Source organism: Carcharodon carcharias, chromosome 6 (genome assembly GCF_017639515.1).
Source record: "Carcharodon carcharias isolate sCarCar2 chromosome 6, sCarCar2.pri, whole genome shotgun sequence".
Taxonomy (NCBI): domain Eukaryota; kingdom Metazoa; phylum Chordata; class Chondrichthyes; order Lamniformes; family Lamnidae; genus Carcharodon; species Carcharodon carcharias.
Genome location: NC_054472.1, coordinates 111200853 through 111223940, shown reverse-complemented (window position 1 = coordinate 111223940; position 23088 = coordinate 111200853). Strand labels below are relative to the sequence as shown.

General features: G+C 41.4%; 1 protein-coding gene across 27 annotated transcripts in view; it reads left to right on the top strand.

Moving 5' to 3' along the window:
• The window catches only part of dtna (dystrobrevin, alpha), a 444909-nt gene that overhangs the window by 266990 nt on the left and 154831 nt on the right, over positions 1-23088 (top strand). For all 27 annotated transcript variants that reach the window (XM_041189637.1, XM_041189635.1, XM_041189640.1 and 24 more), the window contains 4 exons: positions 1717-1802; positions 4177-4331; positions 20466-20571; positions 21727-21893. In XM_041189637.1, coding sequence (XP_041045571.1) covers positions 1717-1802; positions 4177-4331; positions 20466-20571; positions 21727-21893 — 514 coding nt within the window. The remainder of the gene's footprint in view (positions 1-1716; positions 1803-4176; positions 4332-20465; positions 20572-21726; positions 21894-23088) is intronic.

Genomic DNA, 23088 nt, shown 5'->3' with positions numbered 1-23088 from the left:
AAAGCGGCCACAAGGGTTGCTCAGTGCTGAGGCGGGCTAATTAAAAGGCCCACCTCAGTTCTCTGGGACTTTGTACCAGTTGTGTTGTTAAATATTACTCTCTTTAGCCCTTGTCTCTTACATTCCCTCACCCCCCCATCCACTCCCTGTGCCTCATCACCCCCCCATCCACTCCCTGTGCCAACTCTTGCCCTCCATGCCAACTCATATCCCTCCATTATTCGCCATGTCCCATGCCAGCTTAGTGCCAACACATGCCAACCTGCCCCCCTCCCACCACCCTTACATACCAACTCATCCAATATCTATCACGGGCAGATCTCAGGAGCCATGCTGAGATTAAATAAAATAAAGTTTTAAGTTTCTATCACAGACTTTACTGTATTAAAAAAGCGATCATTCATTAAAGCCCATTTAATACATTTAAATCACCTCATGTACTTAATCCCTTATTAAAACAACCATTTGTATTCATAACACCACATCAAAGACAACTAATTCTTTAATAACTTGGTGGAGCTGTCAATCAAGCTGTGAACTTACAGTTTCCACCCCCGCCACCCCATCCCATTGCTGTGATAATGACAGGTTGCAGAAGCAGTCAAGTGGTAATAATAGTATAATGATAGTCCTTGGGGTTATGTCAACAAATATCTCTTGAAACTAGTGAACTAATTTTTTTCACTATGACACACAGGTAGGCAGTGTTTTTCAAAGTCTAAAGGGCATGGGGTTTAAATAATTTGACAGCATGACAGTTCTACATACTTTATCCACCTTTCACAAGTATTAACATCGTGGAACACAGAGTGTGAGTTGAGGCCATTCCTGGAGTGAAAATCAGGTCTGCTTGTCCTGTGCACTGAGTTTAAGTGGCCCAGCTGAGTCAGAGTTTACCCCATGTGTGCTTAACAACCCACCCACTTTCGCCTATCAGTGAAAATTGGATCTGCTGGAAATAGGGGTGATCCAGGTCCTGTCCCCATTTTTATAGGTCCCGGAGTCTCCCCAACTCTGCAAAAATCCAGCCTAAAATATTTTAAGTTCAGTCTTTCTGAGGCTTCAATGTTTAGTGACTTATTTAACTATGTTCATTTTAGGTTGTTTGTAATAAACTGTAGGAGAGGGGTTAAAAGAAATATCTTTGGAGTATGGAAGGAAAGCTTGAACAGGGAATAGTTAAAGCAGAGAAACTTCACCTTTTAGGGGAAAAGAGGATAAACATTTAAACTTCTTAATGTTTAGAAATTTAAGGGCCGGGGAGGAAATTGCAGAACAGTCAGATTAATGTTGTGTTGCTTTCAGTAAGGTGATTGGGCCAATTTTTATAGTTCTAATTTCATTATATCTATCTTATGTTTTGAAAAGACTACAACGTTTTTGATTTCATATGACTCAAGATTAAACTCCATATGACTCGAGTATTTTGCTTATATGCCAGAATTGAAGTTGCTATTTTCTCGATTTTTGTTTTAAGCTGCCAATGATGTTCAATTTGTAAACATGTATCAGAAGAAAGAAATACAGCAGAAAAAAAATTCACTTGTATTAAAATAACTTTCAGATTATGTCTTTTTCTTTTTCATAATTGTTGCAAAGTGAAGTGTGACATTAAGATCTCAATAATTTTGCAGAAATGGATTAGTTTACTTTTTTTTAAAAAATGTCTACAGACTGATTCATTTAAAATGTAATTATTTTTGATTAATTTTTCAGAGAAGGCCATGGCAAGATATCAGTTTTTGCTGTGAAAGTGGCATTAGCAACAATCTGTGGAGGGAAGATACTGGATAAATTGAGATGTAAGTATTTGACCCATACTAACTATCGCAACGTTCCAGTCATTGTTCCACCCTTTTAACTTTTTTGCCCTTTCACAAACACTGAGCTCAACTTTGAAATATGTGAAAAACTTGTATTTATATCATGGTTTTCATGACCTCAGGTCCCAGTGTACTTTTGAAGTGTAGTCATTGTTGGAATGTAGGGAAACACACAGGCAGACAGCTTCAGAGAAAGCCTATGATGATCTTATGATGACAACTTTTTTGTATAGATGTGCTGTCTGTGTGCCATTTAATATCTAAGGTAAATGTTCATTTGTATTTCGTATAAACATTGCGCACTCCTGTTCTTGCCTGTATATAACAGTGACTGAAATAGAAAGACAGATTTTGAGAAAGGTACACAAGTTGAAGCCAACGGTTTAATGGAATAGGAAAACTGTAAATTAATCAGGTAGTAAGAGCTCATTACATAACATAATGGGGCAAATTTTGTTTTCACTGCATGGGCAATAACCTGGTGGGGGGGAGACCCATCTGTTATAGAACCTGTCTGATTTTTATTCCATTTATTATAGTTTAATGAAAATCATATTGGTTCTATTGTGGACAGATGATCTGCTCCATCAGTTTCTATCTTCATGATAAAGTCAGCGGTGCACGAGAATCTTGTGGCACCTGGTTCACGTTCATTTAAAGATGACATGCAACAGTCCGCTTTGTGCAGTTGTGTCTGAGATCAGTTATTTTCCTTGTTGAACTCTGTGGCACAAGGGAGAGGAGCAGGATAATAGCAGCTAACATGGAGGCTTGGGAATGACGAGGGTGAGTCAGTGGTAGGGTTGGGGGGATGGCACTGTGTGGTGGAGTTAGATGCATGGAGGAATAGAAGAGGGATCCAAGGGAAGACAGGGTGGGGTCGGGGGCATGCAGGAATGGAAGATGAAAGGGCCTGGCATTCTGGGTGCGGGGGTGGTAGGTCGGTCAGGCAGTCAACATAAGAAAGTGAGGGGCCTAAAGGGTACTGTCAGTACTGTCCACATTTGGCAGAATCCTTACAGGGCTTTGAGTTCACCTACAACACTTCAATTATCCCTGCTGAAATTGATCGGACAATGTCTGTTAAAATGCATGGAGGAGAGGGCCAGCTGGGCTTGCAAGTTCAGCCATGTCCCACAGAGTGGTGAGGACAAGATTGGACACTGAGGTGAACATTCCATAAAGAGTGAAGTGAAGAAAAATACATAATTATTTCTTCTACAATAAAGAAATGTTCCTAACTTCCCTGTAATCATCAATGCGTGCCAACCATGAGGAATGCCAGTATATTTAGCTCTGACTAAGCTAGTTTCAACAAATAATGATGTTGCACACATATACAAAGTGGAACCAGTGTAATATGAAATATTTAGAAATGAAATTTAAATTTGAAAACATCTGTGTCACCTTTGTTCTCTCAGTAAGTCTTATTTTAATGACAATGGAGTTAGCAAGTATGTTGTGGCTGTGATAAAGAGCCTCCCTAGTTTTCAGGAGGCTCTTTTATAGCACGTTCCTGTTGCATTGTCAGCTGACCGTGGGTTTCACCACTGAAAAGCTTCCCTCGCCACGTGATCACACATCTCTCATGCACACTATCAGCACTTTCAATCATAATTGTAATCATGGGAACCAGCAAAGGAGCAAGAGAGCATAAGTGGCACCATCTTCCTGTTCCGCTGTCAGGAACAGCACCACAGTTAAAATCCATCCATAGGAGGACTATGATGGGATATGGAAATTTTAATTAACTCTCTAATGTTTAGAAACAGGAATTACCATTAACCAATAAAAGCTCAGTTACCCTCATTCAACACAATGTAACATATTCCAGGGTTTTGACAGTAAGACTAGCAGCATTAAGAGTGGAAGTTCATAAATTCATGATTGCAAGCAAGATAAGTAGCCTGTTGGAACCTATACAGTGCATTCTTTGGAGGAGCATAAACTCACTGTCAGCAGTTTCTGGGCTTCAATGTTATTCTGCACATGCTTGAACTCCCAAAGTTTTTTTTTCTCTTCACAGATGCTGTTAGACCTGCTGAGCTTTTCCGGCATCTTTTTTGTCCCAAAGTTGACGTCAGTTTCAGTGGAGTAATGAAGGAGAAGACTGACAGCTTCACTGACATTACCAAAGGAATTTGAACTAGTGTAAAATAAAGCTCAACTGCAAAAGTGGCAGGGCCCTGTGCTGACTGTTCATGGTGGGCACAATGTACCTGATCTGTGTTCAGTGTTTCTTTTGAAACAGGTGGTTGAAAGGCATAACCAATTCAGCAAAAGCTAGCCTTTCATGTTGTATTTGCAAAGCTAGTAATGGTGTACTTTTCTTCCCCTATATATTGTCCTTCAGATATTTTCTCTCAAATATCAGACTCCAATGGAATAATGATATATGTGAAGTTTGACCAGTTCCTACGGGAGGTGCTGAAGTTACCAACGGCTGTGTTTGAAGGTCCTTCCTTTGGATACACAGAACAAGCATCACGGCCGTGCTTTTCCCAACAGGTGAACAACTATCCAAACCTTTTAGGCTGGTGCAGACTGTGATTGCTGGAAATTACATATATGTATTGGGGGTGAATTTCTAGGGACCTTTTTTCTCGTTCACTTTAATTTCAACAGAAAAGCTGTGGAAACATTTGGGGAAATGGCATATTTTTACACCATTTTTCCTGAGTTTCCAAGTTTTTCCTGCTTTAGGTAGTTCCAGCTGACTGATAAAACTCCCACAAAAAATCACTTCCCATTATGTCAAAGTTTTATTCAATGGTGCTAAAACCATCCCTAACCATTAGTTTTTAAAACAAATTGTCATGAATTAAAATAAATTGAGACATTTTGCAGTGTTGTTCCACTTCTGAAACCAGCTTTCTGCATCCTAAATGATAATGATAAGGAAATCATAGCTCCTCAAATAGCAGTAAGCCTCAAAGGTATGGTTTTTAATATTATTTTTTAGAAATTCTCGTGTTAAAATATTATAAAATATAAAATGTTCCCTATATGTCTGGAGAAAAGCTAAACTCCCAATCTAAATTAAATGAAATTTCCAGTTCCAATGAAATGTCTACAGACAAAATGTTAATTGCCTTAAAATACAACAGCAAAATACGGCTGGAAATCTGAAATATAAACACAAAATTCTGGAAATATTCAGCAAGTCTGGCAGCATCTGCGGAGAGGGAAACAAAGTTTACGTTTGGGACCTCTCATAGCTTCTGATGAAAGGTCACGGACCTGAAATGTTACCTCTTCACGAATGTTGCCAGACCTACTCACTAATTCCAGCATTTTGTGTTTTCATTATGTTAATTGCTATGTCCTTTGCAGATGCTGATGGATCTGCCAGAACTTTACGGTTTCTATTTTATATATGTATATTAATCTACTACTTCAGTCAATATTTGGAATCTGTATGGCCCTGATTGCACAGGTATCCCGTAAAATGGAACATCTTGCTAGAGATGCGAAAAGAACATCCTATACTGTACTGTAGCATATAGCCGGGAGTGTATATTGTCTTGGGTAAAATTTTTCCAAAGCTTTCACTATTTTAAAAATTATAACTTTTTTATTTTTGGTGCAGTTGGGTGATCCAACAATAGTCCTATTTGTATGCCTGTCATTGCTTGTTAGGGATATTTAGCGCAAAAAAGTAAACAATTCAAAGTTGGATAAGAGTATCAGTTACCTCATTTCAACCCTTGAAATGATGCCCAAGTATGAGGCCATATTTACCAGCACCCAAATTTACTGCCAGTGTCACTGGCGTATGCCAGACATAAAAATGGACTTTAAGTAAACAGGAATCAGCAGAAACAGTCAGGCCTAAGGAAAGTGCCAAACTAACAACATATATTCCTTGTTTTTTCCAAATTTGAGTCTTCAAGTGGGATTGAGGGCTCCTGGTTCTTCTCCAGCTCCAAACACCTGTTGTTTATTCCCAGCCCTTATCCTTTCCCTTTCCCTATTGCCACTTTCCATTCTGAAATTGCAATCCCTCTCTCTTCTTCTGTTCAAAATGCCAGGTGCCTTTTCAATCCCCTTGCCATTTTCCTCTTCATCCCACTGGCACCGAGCCCTAGCCAGTACCTCCCGTCCAACAGTTTATGGGCTGGGACCCTATTCCTAACCCCAGGCTGCAACCAATTAAACACCATGGGCAGCAGGATAAGTGTGGGCTGGGGTGGGGAGGCTTGTGGGGGTAAAAGCCCCAAAAAGTGCCAATGATTTGGTAAACCAACATGATCGCACCCACTTCTGGGTTTTACCGGGGCTCATTTGGAGGTGAGTGGGCAACAGCCTTGGAGCTGTCAAGTCAGCATTTAAATATTTAAATAATCAATTATGAATTCTGGTTTTAAAATTAAGTGCATGGGTTTCCCAGGCTGTGTGAAACACAACTGAGGCACAAGGCGAGAGCACACCAGGGAGTCATTGATCAATGAAACTGACATGCTGAAACAACTTTAAACAGTGAAAATGTATTGTAGCTGGCCTGCCTATGTGAAAGGCTTGTGCTCACTCCACCTTCTGAGAGCCTGATTTCACTGCTTCACAGGTGGTTTCCAACTTTATGGAAGTCATTTAATTTACCTTGGATATTACTCACCTTAAACTGAATTACTTTGCTGCTACCTTCACAGCAGCATGGCAGCAACTTATACAGCTATAGTATGGACCTCTGATAAACAAATGGAGCAGCCAGACCAACTCCAACAGGAGCAGTAACAATAACGACAGCAGCTGCTGCCTTCTCCGCAGCCATGTGCTGCTCCACAGGTCAGAGGGGATGGACACAGAGCTCCAGCTCAAAGGAGGCGATAAATGCCAGCACAGGATACACGGCCAGAGGATCAGCTTCCCCAACACCATGGAGCCTCAATGTCAAAGGGAAACCACCCCGCACCCCACTGAAAATGGGTCTGTTTCAATAAAATTCCAACCCCATCTCAATAGTCTATACCTCTGGATGGATCCATTCTTCATCATTGCACCCTCTTGCCCGTCCAAACACTTTTCTGTCTCTTTCCTATTGGCCTGGATGTCTGTACACCTTGATCTTCTATGATTTTCTACCCTAGCTATGCCCATAGTCTGCATCTTTCCCTCCTCCTTCTGCAACGTGCAGACCAGTAGGTACCTAGCACCTGCTGTGATGTAACTCTGACTGAACCTCTCCCCACACAATTACTCCCAGATGTTGTCACTTTCTTGCCTTCTCATCCATTGCCCCATCACCTCCAACTTCCAACATGAAAAACAGTAAAGAGAGAAAGAATCAGAAGAGAATAAAGTAACAACTGAAGAAAAGATAAAAGGAAAAAATGAAGAGTGGAAACTAGGAAGTAGAGAAAAAGAGGCGGAAGTTGATGAAAATAGAGGAAAAAGAAGTAAAAGAGATGAACAGATATAAGCAAGGGAGCACTTATGAGCAACTCCATCAAAAATGCTCCAAAAGGCTTGTCTTATTTAATTAATTAATTTGGAGGAATCTTGATTTGTGAGCATCTGCTTGTTAATTACCATCTCAGCAATGAAACTGATTGGCTGGAAAGCCTTTAAACAGTGAAACTGCACTGCTGCTGGCCTGCCTACATGAAAGGCTGGTGCTCACCGCACTTCCTGGAAGCCTGATTTCACTGCTTCATGGGTGGTTTCCAGCTTTAAGGAAGTCATTTAATATACCTTGGATGTTACCTCCCGGCAAGACGTGTTGTCAGTAATGGCTGATCAGGAATAAATGTACTGCTATTACTAGCTATCTCGACTGAAATATCCATCAAGCTTTGTGTAACAGTGCTGGGTAGAGGGTGCACGTGAGTTTTATTTATTCCATTTTCTAATACCGGTTCCTTGTTGATCTCTTTCCGATTATCCTCAGGATCCTCTGCCTAGGGCGAGAGAAAAGGCGGGAGGAGATGTAAGGAAGTGCAAGAGGAAAGGGAGATGTGAGATGGAAAGCTAATAGAGATGAGAAAGGAAGATGTGAGGTGAGAAAGGGAGGAGGAAATTGAAGGGAAACATAAGAATAAAATGAGTGAGGGGAGAGAGATGAAGTAAGAAGAGAAAAGTGGAGTGAGAAAAGGAAAATGAGGGGAGATGAAGAGGACTGGAGAAGGCAAAAAAGAGGAAAAATGAGTGGAGAGAGGAAAAAACATGTTCTCTACCTCAACATGAGCAACACTATATGGAAGATTTTCCAGTAAAGAAAAGAACCTTGCAAACAAAATGTTTCTGAATAGGGTTATAGCGGCAAAAAACCAGATTAGTTGGTCAGCTCAATCTCTTTTTGCCCTTAATGGGAAATAGAGCAAATCCCAACTAGTATATCCTTAAGCATTGTTACGATTCCAGCTATGGTTAATACTGGACAAGTCTGATCCCGGGGTAAAACCTGGCTTGATAGATCCTAAGTTCTTTTTTAGAAACCGTGGAGGCAAGTTACTGAAAAAATTCACAGGAGTTTACTGATTAACTTGTAACATAAAAAATTTATTAGACAAGCAATATTAACTATATTACACCAGGCAAAAAGGTTGGAAAGATCTCAATACAAACACAAGAAAATGGTTCAAATATTTGGTTTCCTTCACCCCAGCTATCTCTTCACAAACACACAAAAATTTGGACAGATAAAACAATTCACCATATCTGTTTTATATTCTAATATTCAGGGTAAGTATGCAGTACATGTAAATCGAATGACGAGCTGTGGACAGTCACACCACACTCCAAAGTAAATGACAGATGTGACCAAAGCAAATTCTATGCATTTCTCAATAATCCACCCAGACACTTGTCACACTGTGAGCCAACCGGTCTCACTGAAACTCTGTCTTTTCCACCAGGGTTTCCAATCTCCATACTTGAAGAATTCGCCTTGGAATTTCTTTCCAAACATCACTCCCACTTGAACAGCTGCACCGCTAACGTTCAGTCTTCACCTTCCAAGCACAGTTTCAGCTCTCAACCATGCCAAGCAGAACACCGCTGCTCCAAAGGATACATTTGCCCTTACTGCCTGCAGCACAGAGTCACCAACCTTTGGCTGCCGGCCTTTCGGATCTTCAGGGCTTCTTGAGCCCAATTTGTTTCATGTCTGCTCCCTGCAGCTCTCTCTTTAATTCTAAGTCAGTTGCTCTGCTCTTTTCTCTCAACGTTGTTCATCAGGATCTATTTCTGATCTGTGTCCTTGTCCTTTACCTAGGACTGTCTTCTGGGATCTGTCTCTGTCTCATTCTCTTGTTTGGGATCATCTTCTTTGTTTGGGACCTTCTCCCTGTCCCCCTCCTGGTGTTCTATTTCCTGGGACATCTTCTCATGGTGCTCCTCTTCAGGTCATCTGACCTGCAGTTCGCCCTGTTTTATTTTTTTTCTGCACATGTACCCAGCCTGAAGATGTGAAAAATGGACGAACTGCGCATGTGCTGCCCTTTCCCAGCCAGTGCGCGCGTGGAAATTCTGAGGCCCACTGGGAATGAACTCCAAACTCCCGAACTAAACTCAAAGTAAGTTTTTTTTTTCTATTTTTTTGTTCCATCACAGCATAAGTTATGGGGAAGTGAATTGCTTGGCTAATTTGGCATTTTCTTCAGATAAATTTCATTTAACATCTTCTTTATAGCTTCCTTTGTTAAAAAAGGACTTGGAGTTGGCAGATAGTATGGAAACAAATGAGGCAGTGGATTGCCCAGTTTCCATATCTGTCAATTCCCTGAGAGACCAAAATCTGCCTATCTCAGCCTTGAATACATTCAACGATGGAGCATACACAACTCTCTGGGGCAGAGAATTACAAGATTCAGAACACTTTGAATGAAAAATTCTCCTCATCTTAGCCCAAAATGATTGGTCCCTTATCCTGAGACAGTGCCCTCATGTTTGAAATTCTTCAGCCAGGGGAAAACGACCTCCCAGTTCCTACCTAGTCAAGCCTCTTGAAAATCTTGGATGTTTCAATTTGATTACCTCAAATTCTTCTAAACAGGATTTTTTAGAAATTTATTCTTTCATGGGATGTGGACATCTCTGGCAAGGCCAGCATTTGTTTCCTATCCCTAATCATCCTATAATTGTATAACTTCTAGGCCATTTCAAAGGGCAGTTAAGAGTCAACCATATTACAGCCGATATGGAGTCACATGTCGGCCAGCAGATTTCCTTCCCTAAAGGACATTAGTGAACCAGAAGGGCTTTTACAACAATCCATGATGGTTTCATGGTCACATTACTGAGCCTAGTTTTTAATTCCAGATTTATTAATTGTCCCCATAGCATGAGCCTGGGCCTCTGGATTATTAATCTAGTAATATTACCACTACGCTACCATCTCCCAATTTACTTGGCCTCTCATCATGGGACAGCCCTCTTATCCCAGGGACCAATCAAGTGAGCCTTCTGTGTACCGCCTCCAAGCGAAGATCCATCCTTAAATATGGAGAGCAAAACTGCACACATTACTCCAGGTGTAGTCTCAAAAAGCCCTGTAAAATTGTAGCAAGATTTATTTATTCCTGTACTCCAATCCCCTTGTAATAAATACCAACATGCTATTTGCCTTCCTAATTACTTGCTATACATGAATGCTAAATTTTTTGTGTTCCTTGAATGAGTACACCCAAGTCCCTCTGAACATCACATTTACTTTTTAAAAATATTCTGCTATAGTGAATAACCTCACATTTCCCCACATTATATTCCATTTGCCACCTTGTTGCCCACTCACTTAACATGTCTATATCTCTTTGCAGCTTCTTTGTGTCCTCCTCACTGCTTACACTCCCACCTAGCTTTGATTGTCAGCAAATCTAGATACGTTACTCTCTGTTTCTTTGTCTAAGTCATTAATATAGATTGTAAATAGCTAATGCCCCAAAACTGATCCTTGCAGCACTGTGCCAATTACAGTCAGCCAACTTGAAAATGCCCCGTTATACACGCTCCATCTCCTGTCTGTTAATCAATCTCCTATCTATGCTAATATATTATCCCCAACTCCATGAGCCTTTACATTCTCAAAAAAAACTTGAATAAATTTATCAAACATGATTTCCCTTTCACACAATCATGTTGACTTTGTCTGATAATACTATGATTCTCTAAATGCATTGCTAAGACTTTCTTAATAATATATTCCGGCACTTTCCCGATGACTGGTGTCAGGCTAACTGGCCTCTAGTTCCCTGTTTTCTATCTCCCTCCTTTCTTGGTGTTACATTTGCTAACATCAGTTTGCTGGGATCATTCTAGAATCTAGGGAATTGTGGAAAATCATAAACAATGCATCCAGTATCTCTGCAGCTATCTCTTTTAGAACCCTAAGATGTAGGTCATCAGGTTCTGGGGATTTGTCAGATTTTAGTCCCTTATGTTTCCCCATTCCTGGTATTACTCTAGTAAATCTTCTCTGAACTGCTTCTAATGCATTTACATCTTTCTTTAAATAAGGAGACCAGTACACAATACTCCAGATGTGGTCTCACCAGTGCCCTGTGCAACTGAAACATAACCTCCCTACGTTTTTAATCAATTCCTGTCACAATAAATGATAACATTCTATTAGCTTTCCTAATTACCTGCTGTACCTGCATACTAGCTTTTTGTGATTCCTGCACGAGGATACCCCCAGATCCCTCTGAATCTCAGAGTCTTTCACCATTTAGATAATAAGCTTTTTTATTCTTCCTGCCAAAATGGACAATTTCACATTTGCCCACATTATACTCCATTTGCCAGATCTTTGCCCACTCACTTAACCTATCTGCCCGTGGATGAGGTTTCCTAAAAGTGCAAAGGCTGCTTGGCGTGTTCGCCTGCCCACCAACTATAAGATTGGATGGGCAGTGAAAAGTTCTATTTAATTGATCCTTTAATGGCCTTAACAGGCCTCTTAATTGTTGGCAGACATACTGCCAACTCCAGCACACCCGCTGAACGAAATATCACGTGACTTAGTATTGACATCGGGATGCTCGCCCGACGTGAATGCCTGTCATTTTACGCTGAAGCAGGTCGGGTGTGCGCCCACCCGCTGAGCTAAACAATTTTCCCTTGAAGTGGAGAGATATGTTATCAAGGGGGGTAGTGATTTAGGGAAGTTAAAACAAAGTAGGAAAAACTGCTGTTCCCTAGCAACAGGGGTCTAGAGAGGGAGGCCACACGCACACACACGCACGCGCACACACACAGACACACTCACACAGAGTTACACACACACACACACACACACACACACACAGACTCCTGTGACGGTAAAGAGCAGAGAGGAGGGCTCCAAGCTTCAAGCTTACAGAGACAAAAGCTGCAGGAAGCAGACTTAAAACAGAAATAGCTTGCAAGAAGCCAGAAGTCCCAAGGGGACAGCTGAAGGTCTGTCACTCTTTACACTGGGCAGTGGTGTTCTGTTGGCACATCTGAGCATTTGAGAGAGTGCATGGAAGGAAGTTGGATGCAAGTGGCAATCTGGGGAAAGGAACATTGGAAGGAGAGTTCAAATCCATGGAAGTGGACCCTTGTGGAAGGCTGAGAGAAAGCATCATTTGAAAGAAGATTCCAAAGCAAGTTCTTCGAGAGTTTGGAAACCCTCATGTGAGAGACGGAGTTCAGTGAGATCAATTGGCTCACGGTGTGACAAGCGTTAGAGGGCAGTTGATCAGAAATTCATCCTATCTGTTTGGGGTGACAGTAGTCACTTGGTTTCAGAGTGTGGTATGTCTGACCACAGGTCGCCTATTGGTTTACATGGACTATGTACTTACTGTGAACATGAGAGTATAAGATAGCTTTTGTAACCTGTGTTATCCTTACAAGTCTGTATATATCTGTATAGATGCAGTTGTGGATGAAGGAGTATTGTAATATAGTTCATCCTTTCTTGTTGAATAAATGTTTTATTCCTTTGTGTTACGGCACAGCCGATGGTAAATGCTGAATTGTTCAAATCCCAAAGGGAAACTTGAAACAACTGCCACAACTTGTTATGCAATTTGTATCAATTTTGAGATGCGTGCCCTGACTTCAGTATAATAAGACCACCAAGTCTTATAGGTTTTTACAAAACTAGATTAAACATTTATTAGTAGAAGAAATCACTTTAAATACATACATAGATCAACATATTACTGCTATGATAACTTCTAAATCCCCTAATCAATCTAACTCCCAGTTACACTTTCGGTAAGGCAACAGTGAGGCATATAGATTTTAAAGGACCCAGGCAAAGAAACATGGGGCAGAATTTTCCGGATGGCGTGCGGGGGCAGGGCCCAACACATTGATGTGTAAAATGACATGCGATGATGTTGGGTGTGTGTCCCAATGTTATCCCGCGCCATCGCGATATTTCATTCAGCGGGTGCCCACTGGAGTCAGCTGTGCGCACGCCGAAATGTAAATGGCCTATTAAGGCCATTAAGAAATCAATTGAGCCACTTGAGAACGCTGCCCATCCAACCATAAAGTTGGTGGGCAGGCGGAAATTCCAAGCGGCTTTTGCATTTTTCAGGAAACCTCATCGTTTCCTGAAGCTTTTATTCAATAAATTAATTTTCATCAATATAAAAACATGTCCTCACTCATGTGACACTGTCACATGAGGGGACATGTTTAAATACATTTTTAAATCAATCCTTTAATTATTTTAATATCCATTCAATCTTCCTGAGGCAGCTCTGTGCCTCAAAGAGATTGCTGCGCTTTTTCATGTGCATGCACGAAAGAGCGCTGGCCTTGCCTCTCCCTCTTCCCCCTGCCCGCACAGGTAGCGCTGAGCGCTACCAGATGCATATTACGCTGGGCGGGCCTTAATTGGCCCACCCGCAAAGGCTCCGCGCCTGCTTCTGCCCAGCCCGCCCGCCATAGGAAAAATCCTTATGATACCCTGAACAAGTCAACTTCCAAGTGAGTTTTCTTAACTTCAGTCCTTTGATGACAGCAGCTTGAGGCATAGGTGCTGATGGCTTTTCACACACTTGTGAGATCTTAAAATGCCTTCCCTTACACACAGCCCTTGCTGCTTCTTTATACATATCTTGCTCTTTGAATGCAAGTACCCATTGTTTCACTATGTCTTTGGACTTTATCTCCCTGATAATAAAACCCTCTCATAGCACTAAGTAATCTTTTGGAAAAATAAACACCGTTTCCAAACTTCACCTGGCTAGCTGGCATATTTCACCCCTCCTTTGAAAACAATCTTGTCTGGTTTATTTCAAAATGCAAATGTTCCCTTGACACCCATGTTTCTAAACTTACCCATGTTTATCGAATTAACATTTCAAACCTAACCTCTCTTCTTAGATCAAAGCACCCAGACTAGCTGCCTCTAATTCAATAAAATCACACACGCGCATATATAGACTTATCCCACTATTACTCTATTTTACAATAAATTCCAATAACATTATGAAATTATTATATCTTCTTGGCACTTTGTTAAAAGTTCATCAGCTGAGTCCTGTGAGTCTGTTCAGTAGCCACTCTCCACGTAGCTAAATAAAAAATACAAGTTAGGATCTATCAAGCTGGGTTCCACCCTGGGATCTGACTTGTCCATTTCCCCATTTAGTATTTTCCCTAAGACAGGTGCTAAGCTAACTGGCCTGTAATTCCCTGCTTTCTCTCTCCTTCCCTTTTTGAATAAAGGAGTTACATTTGCTATTTTCCAATCTAATGGAACCTTCCCCAAATCAAGGGAATTTTGGAAAATTAAAAACAGTGCATCAACTATGTCACTAGCCACTTGTTTAAGATCTGGGGATTTGTCAGCTCGCAACCCCAATAATTTGCTTAATACCACTTTCCTGGTGATTGTAATTTTCCTGAGTTCCTCCCTCCCTTTCATTTCCTGATTTATAGCTATTTCCAGAATGTTACTTGTGCCATTGTGAAGACTGAAGCAAAATGCCTGTTTAATTTGTCCGCCATTTCCCTCCTTTCCATTATCAATTCCCCAGATGCACTTTCAATAGGACCAAAACCCTGGAGGTTACCATTGACCAGAAACTGAACTGGATCAGCCATATAAATACTGTGGTTACAAGATCAGGTCAGAGGCTGGGAATTCTGTGGAGAGTAACTCGCCTCCTGACTCCCAAAAGCTTGTCCATCATCTACAAGGTACAAGTCAGGAGTGTGATGAAATACTCTCCATTTGCTTGGATGAGTGCAGCTCCAGCAACACTCAAGAAGCATGACACCATCCAGGACAAAGCAGCCCACTTGATTGGCACCCCATCCACCACCTTCAACATTCACTCCTTCCACCACCAACGCACAGTAGCAGCAGTGTATGCCATCTACAATTTTTTCTTAATTTATTCGTAGGATGTGGGCATTGCTGGCTAGGCCAACATTTATTGCCCATTTCTAATTGTCCTTGAGAAGTTGGTGGTGAGCTACTTTCTTGAACCGCTGCAGTTCATGTGGTGTAGGTACACCCACAGTGGTGTTAGGGAGGGAGTTCCAGGATTTTGACCCAGCGACAGTGAAGGAATGGCGATATATTTCCAAGTTAGGATGGTGAGTGGCTTGGAGGGGAATTTGCAGGTGGTGCTCCTCCCATGTATCTATTGCCCTTGTCTTTCTAGATGATAGCAGCCGTGGGTTTGGAAGCTGCTGTCTAGGAGATTTGGTGAGTTCCTGCAGTGCATCTTGTGGATAGTACATTCTTATGACGGAATAAAATATAACCATGGAGGGGGATTTTCAGCTGTTTTAAAAGTTAATTGGGAGATCTTCTTTGTAGCTTGGAGGATAAGTTGCCAATTGAATAGTGTTCAGACAATGTTGCTTTTTATTGTAAAAGTCTTAAAACTTGAAATTTTATCGTCTGATCCTTTCAGTCAGTCACTGGAGGCTCACCTTGGGACGGACGGTGGCGTAGTGCTATTGTCACTGGACTAGTATTCAGACACCCAAGTTAATGCTCTGGGGACTAAAACCTGGAATAAAAAGTCTAATGATGACCATAAAACCATTGTCGATTGTTGTAAAAACCCATATGGTTCACTCATGTCCTTTGGGGAAGAAAATCTGCTGTCCTTACCTGGTCTGACCTACATGTGACTCCAGACCCACTGCAACGTGGTTGACTCTTAAATGCCCTCTGAACAAGGGCAATGAGGAATGGGCAATAAATGCTGGCCCAGCCAGCGACTCCCATATCCCATGAACAAAAAAAAATGCCTTCTAAAATGGTCTCCACAGGGATGGTAACACAATCAGGATGATGGAGGATTTGACAATGGTAATGCCATTCAATGTCAAGGGAGGTGGTTAGACTCTTTATTGTTGGAGATAGCCATTGTCTGGGTCTTGCTGTACACAGGCACAGACTGCTTCATTTGCAGAGGAATTGCGAATGGAACTGAATACTATGCAATCATTAATGAACAGCTACATTTTTGACTTTATGATGAAGGAAAGGTCATAGAGTCATAGAGGTCTACAGCACAGAAAAAGGCCCTTCGGCCCTCAAGTCTGTGCCGGTCAAACAAGTACCTAACTATTCTAAACTCATTTTCCAGCACAAGGCCCAAACGTAGCCTTGTATGCCATAGCATCACAAGTGCACATACTTCTTAAATGTTATGAGGGTTTCTGCCTCTCCACCCTTTCAGGCAGTGAGTTCCAGATTTCCACCACCCTCTGGGTGAAAAAATTCTTCCTCACACCCCCTCTAAACCTCCTGCCCCCTAGTTATTGATTCCTCCACGAAGGGGAGAAGTTCCTTCCTGTCTACCTATCTATGTCCCACATAATTTTGTACACCTCAATCATGTCCCCCCCCTCAATCTCCTCTGCTCCAGGGAAAATAGCCCCAGTCTATCCAATCTCTCCTCATAACTAAAGCTCTCCAGCCCAGGCAACATCCTGGTAAATCTCCTCTGCCCTCTCTCTAGTTCAATCACATCCTTCCTGTATTGCAGATTCCAGAACTGCACGCAATACTCTAGCTGTACCGAACCAGCGTTTTATACAGTTTTTTATACAGGGAGCATAACCTCCCTGCTCTTATATTCTTTGCCTCAGCTAATAAAGGCAAGTGTCCCATATGCCTTCTTAACCACCTAATCTACCTCTCCCGTTACCTTAAGGGACCAGTGGACATTCACACCAAGGTCCCTCTGATCCTGGGTACTTCCCAGGGTCCGACCATTCATCGTGTATTCCCGTGCCTTGTTTGTCCTGCCCAAGTGCATCACCTCACACTTATCCGGATTAAATTCCATTTGCCACTGACCAGCCCATCTATATCCTCCTATAATCTAAGGCTATCCTCCTCACTATTTACCACCCCACCAATTTTTGTGTCATCCGTGAACTTACTGATCAACCCTCCTACATTCAAGTCTAAATCGTTTATATATAGCACAAACACAAGGGACCCAACACCTATCCCTGTGGAAAAAAAATCAAGTTTTTCAAATTCCACCAGCTGTTACAGTGGGATTTGAACCCATGCACCCAGTCTATTGACCTGGGCCTCTGCGAATACTAGTCCAGTGACATTACCACTACACCACCATCTTCCTCAAATCATTGATGGAGTATCTGAAGATTAGTGGACCTAGGCCACTGCATTGAGAAAGTCCTGCAGTTAATTTGAGAGGCTAGGGTGATTTACCTCCAAAAACTACAGCTATCTTCCTTTGTGTTAGGTATGACTCCAACCAGTGGAGAGTTTCCCGCGCCGATTCCCATTCAGTTTTACTAGTGTCAGAAAGATATAATAATTGTTATAATGTTATTGGAATTTATTTTAAGTAGAGTAATAGTAGGGTCTGTGTCTATGTGTGTGTGTGTGTGATTTAATTGAATTAAAGGCACCTGGTCTGAAGGCTTTGATGTATTAGGAGATAAGCTAGGTTTGAAATGTTAAGTAGGTAGACATAGGTGTAAAGGGAACTTGTGCATTTTTAAATAAACCAGATTAGATTATTTTCAAAGGAGGAGTGAAATGTGTCATCTAGCCAAATGAAGTTCAGAAACTGTGTTTATTTTTCCCAAAGATTACAGGTAAAATTAGTACTATGAGAGATTTTTATTATCAGAGAGGCAAAGTCCAAAGACATAATGAAACGATGGGAATTTCATGAAACGATGATGAAACAAAGGGGAAAACATGTATAAAGAAGTGAAGGCTGTGTGTAAAGGGAGGCATTTTAAGTGTGAAAAGCTTTCAGCATCTATGCCTCAAGCTGCTGGCTACCAAGAACTGAAGTTCAGAAAGCGCACTTTGAATTCGACTGGTTCAGGGTATTGTGTGTTACCTTGCCTGGGTCTTTTAAAATCTATGTGTCTTACTATTGCCTTAACAAAAGTGTAACTGGGATTAATTAGGGGTTTTAGAAGTTATCATAGTAGTAATTTGTATATCTATGTATGTACTTAAAATAATTTCTTCTATTAATAAAGGTTTAATTTAGTTTTGTAAGAAACCTATAAGACTTGGTGGTCTCATTACTACTGAATTCAAGGCGTGCATCTTGAAATTTATACAAATTGCATAACAAGTTGTGGCAGTTGTTTCAAGTTTCCCTCTGGGATTTAAGCAGTTTAGCATTTACCATTGACTGTGCCACAATACTACAGCTTCTTGATGCTACACTTGGTCAAAGGTTGCTTTAAGGTCAAGGGCAGTCACTCTCACCTCATTTCACCTTTGGAGTTCAGCTCTTTTGTCCATGTTTGACCCAAGACAACAATGAGGTTTGGAACCAAGTGGTCCTAGCAGAATCCAAAATGAGCAGCAGGGATTCGGTTTTTGATGACTAAGTACTGGTAGATAGCTCTCTCACTGGCACCTTCTGTCACTTTGCTAATGCTTTAGAGTAGGCTCATGAGATGGTAATTGGCCTGGTTGAATTTGTCCTGCACTTTGTGGACAGCGTATACATATAATTTTTGACATTTTTGGGTAGATTTCAGTTTTGTAGCTCTACAAGAATAGCTTGCTAGGGGCATGGCTTGTTCTGGAGCACAAGTCATCAGCACTATAGCCGGGATCATGTCAGGGCCAAAGCCTTTGCTCTGTCCAGTGCACATAACCACTGCTTGCTATCTTGTGAATCAAATTGGCTGAAGACTGGCATCTGAGACAGTGGGGAACCCAATAGGAGGCTGAGATGGAACATCTGCTTGGCACATCTGACTGACGATAGTTGTGAAAGTTCCAGCATTGTCTTTTACACTCACATGCTGGGCTTTACCTGCATTGTTGGTGATGACATTCTTGGGGGTCTCGTCCTCCCACTCGTTGTTTAAATAACCACCACCATTCATGACTGGATCTGGCTGAACTGCAGAGCTTTGATATGATCCTTTGGCTGTGGAATCGCTTAGCTCTGTCTATAATATGCTACTTCTCCATGTATGTAGTCCTGTGTTGTAGCTTTAACAGGTTGATACCTCATTTTTTGGTGTGCTGATGCTGTTCCTGGCATGCTCTTTTACACCCTTCATTGAACCAGGGTTGATGGACTCGCTTGATGGCAACGAGTAATGAAGGATATGGTGGGTCCTTAGCTTAGAGGTTGTGGTTTAATACAATTCTGTTGCTGATAATGACCCACAGTGCCTCAAAGATGCCCAGTTTTGAGCTGTTAGTCCTATTTTGAATCTATCGATTTAGCATGGTGGTGATGCCACACACATGATGGACGGTATCCTTAGTGTGAAGATGGAAATTTGTCTCTACAAGGACAGTGCAGTTGTCACTTCTACCAACACTATTATGGAGAGATACATCTGCAACCAGTAGATAAGTAAGGACAAAACCAAGTAGGTTTTTAATTTGTGTTGGTTCTCTCACCACCTGCTGCAAGCCCAGTGTGGCAGTAATGCCCAACATGGAGGAGCACTGATTCATCAGCTGAGGGTGTGCAGCAGGTGTTAATCAACAAGTGGTTTCCTCGCCCATGCTTGAGTTGATACCATGAGACCTCATGGGGTGTGGAATCAATGTTGAGGATTCCAAGGTCCGCGTTCCTCCTGATTATATGACACTGTGTGCCACCTCCAACGGACCTGTCCTGTCGGAGGGACAGAACGTACCCAAAAATGGTGATGGAGGAGTCTGGGACATTGGATGAAAGGTATAATTCTGAGAGTGTGACTACAACACTCAGTAGAATTTGTAGAAATATGTTCATAGTATGGAGCAGTTTATAAATTTGCATTTCTTAACTGTCTTTGGACTAAATATTTGAATTGCATATATTTGAAAATGTCAAGGTGATATGGAAGTTTTCATTGCCAAGAACCTAGGAAAAGCATATAAATAAAAATAAAATACTGAGGATGCTGGAAATCTGAAATAAAAACAAATTGCTGGGAAAGCTCAGCAGGTCTGGTAGCATCTGTGGAGAGAGAAACAAAATTAACATTTCAAGTCCAATATGACTCTTCAGAACCGATGCTGCCAGATCTGCTGAGTTTTTCCAGCATCTTCTGTCTTTATATTAAGGTAAAGCATGTTGGATGGAAGAAGTATATAATTTTATTTCAAAATTTTAGGAGCTGCTAGAAATTTGGAATGGCACAAGTTTTCAATGCTATTTGTGTTCTCAAAGACAGTTGAACATTTATGGATCTTTCTCAGTTGGAAGATTCCAATTTTTATTTTGTGTTTTACAGAAAAAAGTGACACTAAACAATTTTCTGGACACCTTGATGTCTGATCCCCCACCACAATGTCTTGTCTGGCTGCCACTCATGCATCGTCTCGCAAATGTTGAAAATGGTAAGTTATAAACAATCTAGGATAACTCCATCTTGCCTACTGGCTATGTTTTTTTTAAAAAAAATCCCTCTTCTTCCAAAGGTGATGGCTTGCTCTGGGTTTATAGCTTTCATAAATACTGGTGATTCTCTAGTGCCTCAATCAGTCAATTTTCCTGTGTGAACTGGATAGTGAGCTTTCAATTGTTGCTTTGAGTCAACTCTAAAACTGGATTTTGCTGTTAGTTGGAGTGTCTATTATGCATTATTTATCTGAAATAATTTCAAAAACTTAATTTCTGAAAATCATGTTCTCACGCATCATGATACTTCAGGATTGTAATCTTGAGCCTATGGAGAGTCCATTTTCCTATATTGCAGCATGGCACAGAGAAGGCATTTTCTATAAAATTCTGGACAACAAGAAAATCCCACAAAGCACATGCATGCAAGTATTCCTGCAGCTTTGGGTGCATATGTTAAAAAGACCTTTCTGCAAGTGGCAGGATCAGCTGCCTGGATAACTTTACTAACTTGTGTTTTTTAAAATTTATTCTTTCATGGGATGTGGGCACCGCTGACACGGCCTGCATTTGTAGCCCATCCCTAATTTCCCTTGAACTGATTGACTTGCTAGGCCACTTCAGAGTCAACCACATTACTGTGGGTCTGGAGTCACATGTAGGCCAGACCAGGTAAGGATGGCAGATTTCTTTCCCTTGAGGGCATAATGAACCAGATCAGTTTTAACAAAAATCAATGATATTTTCATGGTCAACATTACTAAGCCCTGCATTTAATTTCAGACTTTATTAATTGAATTTAAACTCCACCAGCTGCCATAGGGAGATTTGAACCCATATCTCCAGAGGATTAGCCTGGGTTTATGGATTACTAGGTCAGTGATGTTACCACTAGACCATCATTTCGCACCCCCCCTCAATTCCTGTGTCTACTAGAACATCACTTTGTAAGCTGTACAATCAGGAGTTTTGTGAGTGTCAAGATTTTCAGGGAATCACCCTCACAGGACAATTTGAAGACTGCTGCTTTAGAAAATAAATATGCTGTTTAATCAAACTACATGTAATACTTCAAATATCCAGCAAAGTAAAAAATGGCTGAAAGTGATATTAACTACACAAAGTAAAAATGCTTTTGTGTATTCTATCTACAGTCTTCCACCCTGTTGAGTGTTCCTATTGCCACAGTGAGAGCATGATGGGTTTTCGATATCGTTGCCAGCAGTGTCACAATTACCAGCTATGTCAGGATTGCTTTTGGCGAGGCCATGCAAGTGGTTCTCATAGCAACCAACACCAAATGAAAGAATACACATCATGGGTAAGAAGAACATGAATTTACTGGGTAGAAGAGAAAAAAGTGTATCTATATGTGCAGTATATCAATAATCTAATTTGTTTAATCTATAAACAATATATTTCTTCCTTGAATAGTATAACTTACAATCTTTTCATTCAGTTTACTCCTCTTTTGGGTTGGCAAGGAGTGTGTTAGGTAAAAATATTGGCCTATATCTTGTGGTAGGAATAACTGTGAGGCTGTCAGTGTTTCACGACCATTGTGATACAAAATGGATAGTAGCTTCTCATGTCCCTACACATACAGTAAAATACAGAAATCAGGAAGTTGCTGTCTGATTTGCCTTGCTCCTCGACAAGTACAGGTACCTCATTGCAATGCCTGCATTGCAATACATGAAGTTGCTGTACTTATACATTAGTTACCCTTTAAACACCCTAGAAGTTAGGCCTTGTATCAGACTCCGAATGACCGTAAGTTGCCATGCAAATCTACAAAAAGTTTTTGGGGAGCTTTAAGCGTCATGAATGTGAGTATCGTTTGTTCAGCACTAACCACATTGTCCAAGCCATAAGTGTTCTCTTTGCAATATAGAGGATGATTATTCGCTTAATATCACTAAAAGTTAATAGTTCAGATGTGGGTTTCAGTAAAGTAAGTATAATTCATACCGACAATGTTATTTTCTAGTAATCAAACTTTGGATTTTAAGTTCCATTACCATGGGTTTGAAGGCAGTGGGGACTCGTAAAATGCAGTGATACCCGTTCACCCCCAACTTGTCAGAAATTTTATGGGGGATAGCAGAAATGTTGAGTGGCTGCCAATTAATGGTCATTTAAGGACCTTATCCATCCCCGGCACTATTTTACACGCACCAAGGGGCGGCCCATGACAGTTGGGAAGCCTGGCAACTTTAGCTGTGCACACTGGTGTTGGGCAAGAGGGGGATCCTCCTTTAATGGTCTGCATTTGGAGGCGTTCCCCTCGGTTGTACCACCCTTTAATCCTCTTCCCCACACCCCACTCCTGCCCCTCCCCCTCACCCACCAGCCTCTCAAATCTGGCCCCCTACCCTCCTCTCTGGGGCCTGCCAGCCTGACCTCTGCAATGCCCCGGACTTCTGGCAGCCCAGGCTGCATCGGCTGCTCTTCTTCAGAGGCTGCCTGAAGTGGTCACTGCACAAAAGTGGCACTGCTGGGACTGCAGCATTGCC